Source organism: Cibotium barometz, chromosome 25, assembly GCF_041138505.1.
Source record: "Cibotium barometz isolate CiBa-2024 chromosome 25, ASM4113850v1, whole genome shotgun sequence".
NCBI classification, from domain to species: Eukaryota; Viridiplantae; Streptophyta; class Polypodiopsida; order Cyatheales; family Cibotiaceae; genus Cibotium; species Cibotium barometz.
The window spans coordinates 14992592-14998623 of NC_141070.1; the positions used below are offsets into that span (position 1 = coordinate 14992592).

Genomic DNA, 6032 nt, shown 5'->3' on the forward strand with positions numbered 1-6032 from the left:
TATTTATAAATAGTTTTTTATAGTTGCACTCTGTAGCACATTTTTAATCATGCTAACATGGTAGATGACCTAAGGAGTCTACGCTTCAAGTGTACACATAGAAGAAAAAAATGTATTTATGGATAGTGAAGAAGAGGATGTCTCATCTACCTTCTCAAGGAAAGGCACATCAACTAGTGATGGTGTTGATATAGATAGCAATGATTATTAGGAACCGTAACTATGCCATAAGCTATATGTTTAGAAAATAGCTCCTTTATATAGTTGTATCATTTTTTTTCTCGATTGAAGATGGAAATAATAAACATTGTCCCTATCTTGGCATGTTTTTTGAAAACTTATTGTTAGATTCTCAATTATAATCTCAAAAAGTAAGCAAAACACGCATAGTCTTTAGAGCTATGCATCTCTCAAAAGGTGGCCATATTACTCTTAACCTGGTTGATTGTGGGACAAAAAATTCTGATAACTAGATCAAGAAAAGTTGATAATCAAACCTGATTCGCTCAAAGCGAAAAGAGACCATCTTGTTTGTGGAAATCTGAATAAGATGTGAAATAATGTGGAATGATGTTGAATGATGTGAAATAATGTGAAATGATGTTGAATGATGTGGAATGATGTGAAATAATGTGGAATGATGTGGAATGATGTGGAATGATGTGAAATAATGTGGAATGATGTTGAATGATGTGAAATAATGTGGAATGATGTGGAATCATGAGAAATGATGTGAAATGATGATGAGGAATGATGTGAAATGATGTTAAATGTGGAATGATATGGAAAGATAGGAATTTTGCTTGGAAATTGTATTTGCATATGAAACCTATTTTTTAAAGATTATTTTATGTCAAGAATGCTGGGGGAAGCATTTTGACTATCTTATAGAAAGAGGTTGTGGACCTAAGTTGAGAGTGTTGCAAACAGCCAGACGGAGAGACAAAGAAGGACGTCTCGCGTGGCAAGACTGGCCAAGGTCTTTACCAACCTCGGTTTGGTTAAAATGGTGAGCTTCGGGTACGGTGAATGAGGGGCCAAGGAAGCGGCCTATGGTTAAAGCACTAGGTCACCTCTGTGAAGGATCCTAGAGGGTGCTGACCATATGTTGCTCGCCCAGGATACCACGCGTGCATCAAGAAAGAAATGGAACATTGAGTTGGAGTTATTTTCTAAACACAGACCTAGATCTGGTTGGTTGACCTTGCTAGTCTTCAATGGATGAGTCCATGGCTCCGTTTTGGTAAATTGGATCTCGTTGGTTGATCTAGTTGATCTTCAACGGAGAATCCTTATGGATTTTATGGATAAAAGAGATTATACTCCTGGGTACTATGAGTTAGGAACCATGAAACGACCCCTGAGTGAAGTACTAGGTGAACCTAGAGGGATTGACCAGGTGGTGGACGCTCTGCTTGTGCCGATGATGCCATAGGTACGCTGAGGCAAGTATGAATGGAATTTCATTAACAGACATGTACCCATGGGTACTTCAGTCAACCACAAATCCATCTATGGAGTTCCTAGACTATCTTACAAGGTAGTTTTGGGTACCAAATTTACTAAAAAGTGCTTGGACTAAATAACAATGTATCCAAGGGTACTTTTTGTTGCAAACAAGATTTGTACTAATGGAGTTGAAGAACTACCTTAAAGGGTAGGTTTTGGTACTTAGTTGTACTTTAGTTAAAAATAAATCTACCTAGGAGTACCTAAACTACCTTACAGGGGAGTTTTGGGTAACAAACGTATTACAAAGCACCCTAGGCTTACTAACAATGTACCCAAGGGTACTTCACCCACCAAGAAATGTACTTATAGGGTACCTAGACTACCTTATAGGGTAGATTTTGGTACTTAGTTTACTACAAAGTACCTTGGACACCAGAATGGTGTACCCTTGGGTAGAAATATCTACCTATGGAGTCCTTAGACTATCTTACAGGGTAGTTTTGAGTACCAACTTTAATAAAGAGTACCTAGACTAAACAACAATGTACCTAAAGGTAATTTTGCCAACAAGAAATGTACTTATGGAGTTGAGGAACAACCGTATAGGGTAGGTTTTGGTACTTAGTTGTACTTAAGTCATAAAGAAATATACCTATGGAGTACTTAAACTACCTTACAAGGTAGTTCTGGGGTAACAAACTTACTACAAAGTACCCTGGGAAAAAGTACTCTGGGCTAAATAACAATGTACCCAAGGGTACTTTAGCCAACATGAAATGTACTTATAGAGTACCTAAACTACCTTACAGAGAAGATTTTGGTACTTAGTTTACTATAAAGTACTTTAAACTCCAGAAGGGTGTACCCATGGGTACTTAAGTCAACAAGAAATCTACCTATGGAGTACCTAGACTATCTTACACAGTAGTTCTGGGTACCAAATTTACTAAAAAGTACTTGGACTAAATAACAATGTACCCAAGTGTACTTTTGCTATACAAGAAATGTACTTACGGAGTTGAGGAACTACCTTACAAGGTATGTTTTGGTACATAGTTGTACTTTAGTAAAAAATAAATCTACCTATAGAGTACCTAAACTACCTTATAGGTTAGTTCTAGGTAATAAACTTACTACAAAGTAAATAACAATGTACCCAAGGGTACTTCAGCCAACAAGATATGTACTTATAGAGTACCTAAACTACCTTACAGGGAAGATTTTGGTACTTAGTTTACTACAAAGTACCTTGGACTCTAGAAGGGTGTACCCATGGGTACTTCAGTCAACAAGAAATCTACTTATTGAGTACCTAGACTATCTTATAGGGTAGTTTTGGTTACCAAATTTAATAAAACATACCTAGACTACATGACAATGTACCTAAGGGTACATTTGCCAACAAGAAATGTACTTATGGAGTTGAGGAACTACCTTAGAGGAGGGCAGGTTTTTGTACTTAGTTTACTACAAAGTACCTTAGACGACAGAACACTGAACTATAGGGTACCTGGAGTACATAACATTGAACTGTAGGGTACTTTAGCCAAGGAGAAATGTGCTTCTGGAGGAGTACCTAGACTACCTTTCAGGGTACTGTGGAGTACTTAAAAGGTACTAGTGTAAACATAAATTAGGAACTGTGGAGTACTTACAAGTGTAGTTACAAGGTACTGTAGTACTATGCCGTGCACTACAAAGTACTGTGTGTGACTACAAAATATTACAAGCTACATCATATGTTATACACAAGTTAATACACCTCAGCCCATATCTCCTAATATGGAAAACAAGTTAGATATTTGAAAAAGCTGGTTGTATACCTGAGACTCATCAAGAAGATGGACCGGATGTCAGATCACACTTTTTCTTCCTATTCTCTTCCGACGACAGACATCCTTTTTATTGGGTGAAACTCGAGTTTCAGAGTTCTAGAAGGCGTACACAAGATCTCTGATTTCACAGGTTATGATGATACTTCGAGGGAGTTGTATTTCACATGTACTAAATGGAAGTACTTCGTCATCATCTTTAGTCTGCAGAGACGAGAATGAGCTGAAATAACATTTCTCCAGTGTATACCTAGCACTTCTGCTACTTTAGAATGATTCATGTGATTTGTGCCATCGGAATAGTTCATGAGCATTGTCAAAGAAGCTTGTTTCAGAACTATGAACAAAGTGGGAGAAAAATGAGGACACGTTTTCATGGCATACAAACTCTTTTATAAACTCATAGGCTTAGCACGTGCTCTCCATATAGAGCAACAAGGCCTACACTTATGGGAGTGCTTACACTTATGGAACTATGAACAAAGTGGGAGCAAAAGGAGGATACGTTTTCATGGCATACAAACTCTTTTATATAAACTCATAGACTTAGCACATGCTCTCCATGTAGAGCCACAAATGTGATCATGCATTGAAGAAAGCATATGTCTCATAACGATAGAAGCAACCCACGGAGTGAACTTGAGCGCCCACTGCGTGGTTGCAGTCCAGCTGCCAAGCATTGGAATTGGCTGCAAGGCAGGTGGCACATTCAGAGGGAGAGAGGTAACCCAAGCATTGGGCAAGGGCATTGATGCCTGCTTGGGCGTTAGCGGAAGCGTAGTAGTTGGGATGGGCAGGGGCGGCAGTTATGACGGTTTTCAAGGCAGAAGCCACGTTCTGCTGAAATGCGCTGTCTGTGTTCTGGTTGACGTTGCAGAAGGTCACAATCCGGCTTGTGTCGAGCTTGAAAAAAGCGTATTGCTCATAACGTAGATAGCATCCCTCCAACTGAATCTTTTGGCCAATAGCATTCGGGCACTTGCTCTTCGCTTGCTTCACCGCTTCCGCCACGCAGTCTGCACAGTCTGCATTGCTGACTTGGATGTCGCCTCTGCACTGGTACATTGCGTAGAACTTGTTCTGATTAGCCGTGGCGAAGCCTGTTGATGAAGAGAGATCATCTAGAGCCTCCAACACGACGTTGAAGTCTTGGCTTGAGGCGCTGTTATTGGGAAATTTGCCAGGATTGCACTGGTTAAAAATCACACCTAAGGGATTGAATGCTGCACTCCCACTGATCATCATCATCATCATCGTAAACAGTAGAGATCCAAGCAAAACCTTGATTACCCTCCCCATCTTAGTTAATCACCCCTTTGATGGGCCTTCATCAGTAGCTATATATACGTCTGCAGCGCGCAGAACACACACGCAATTCAATTAGTGCGATATAGTGCGCAATATTGGCAGTGCTCACAACACTCGCATGCTTTCTTCTTTTCTTTTTTGAATCGAAATGCCCAACGAGATTAATGTGCGCCACTTCTGAACGTGGAATTCATCTTTCCTGACTAGGCCTATGGGGACATTAGTCTTCTCACCATTCAAGAGCTAACAGCTTACCTTCATTGAAAGGTTAAAGAAAGAGGAGAGGAAGGTTTATATAATGGGAAGAATGGGTGGTCTCATACCAAAATATAATAGCCTTCTCAAAAACCATTCATAAAAAGATAAAATAGACCTCATGGCCCAAGGCAACTATATCATGCGTGAGTGCCAAAGATAATCTAATGACAATAATATTCAAAAAAAAATTTACTTTTGCAATGCCTTATATCAATCGCTTTCGCAAGGGTTGAAGAGGGTACGTGAATTTTGAGCAAACATTTTCGTCACTATTTGCTCTTATCAGAACTACAAGTGGAGCCATGTGTATTTCAGAAAACATTAACACTAGTTTGGTAATAAGATAGAAAAGTGTATGTGGACATATTTATATCCTCTCTACTCACCAACTTTATGGAATTATTTAGAACACATGGATAGTGAAAATAAAAGGTTTCCTTTTTTCATATCATCATGGGTACACAGTGAAGGAAAATTGGGGGGATCACATTGGTTACCTCTAGAATTTTAATTTCATAAGAGTTCATAGGCCAAATTACAATCGTAATGCAGAGCTGTTTCGACTATATTTGGATCAAAGGCTTTAATTAGCTAATTTCTCATTGCTTTCGAATTTTTTTGGAAGTGCATTGCTTCACAAACATATATACAAGGTGTAATACAATCCATCTTAGGCTTTAAAAACAATTAGAAGTACATATTATGTACTTCTAAGGCATTTAACTATCTTAAAAAAATTAACTTTGAGGATTTTTATAGCTCATCAAACATTCATAGACTAGGACTAAATTTTACACACATATTATGTACAATGGTATGCTTTGCTGGTGTATTTTGTGAGAGCCAATCACATATACACCTATCCTTTTAGGCACTGTTGTTTTAGATGAAATTTTACAAATTTTGAGCCATATTATTAATATAGAATAAGAGACTACTTCACACATTTTTACACATCTTATCAGGCTTTAAATGGAATATCTACTCATACTATATAATAATAAACACTATTTTCATAAGATTCTCACTAGATGATCCAAATATCCAATCATGTTATATAATAATAAACACTATTTTTATAAGTTACTCACTAGATGATCCAAATATCCAATCATGTTATATAATAATAAACACTATTTTTATAAGTTACTCACTAGATCATCCAAATATAAGCAAGGGTTC

General features: G+C 37.9%; 1 protein-coding gene across 1 annotated transcript; it reads right to left on the bottom strand.

Moving 5' to 3' along the window:
* Positions 1–3495: 3495 nt before the first annotated feature.
* LOC147624287 (cysteine-rich repeat secretory protein 55-like) lies at positions 3496–4620 on the bottom strand. Its single transcript, XM_086819921.1, has one exon. The coding sequence runs from the start codon at positions 4581–4583 to the stop codon at positions 3867–3869; it is 717 nt and encodes a 238-aa protein (XP_086676047.1). The 5' UTR covers positions 4584–4620; the 3' UTR covers positions 3496–3866.
* Between the last annotated feature and the right edge of the window lie 1412 nt (positions 4621–6032).

Coding starts and splice junctions, on each gene's coding strand:
- LOC147624287 (XM_086819921.1), bottom strand. CDS start 4,583: ATGGGGAGGGTAATCAAGGTTTTGCTTGGATCTCTACTGTTTACGATG.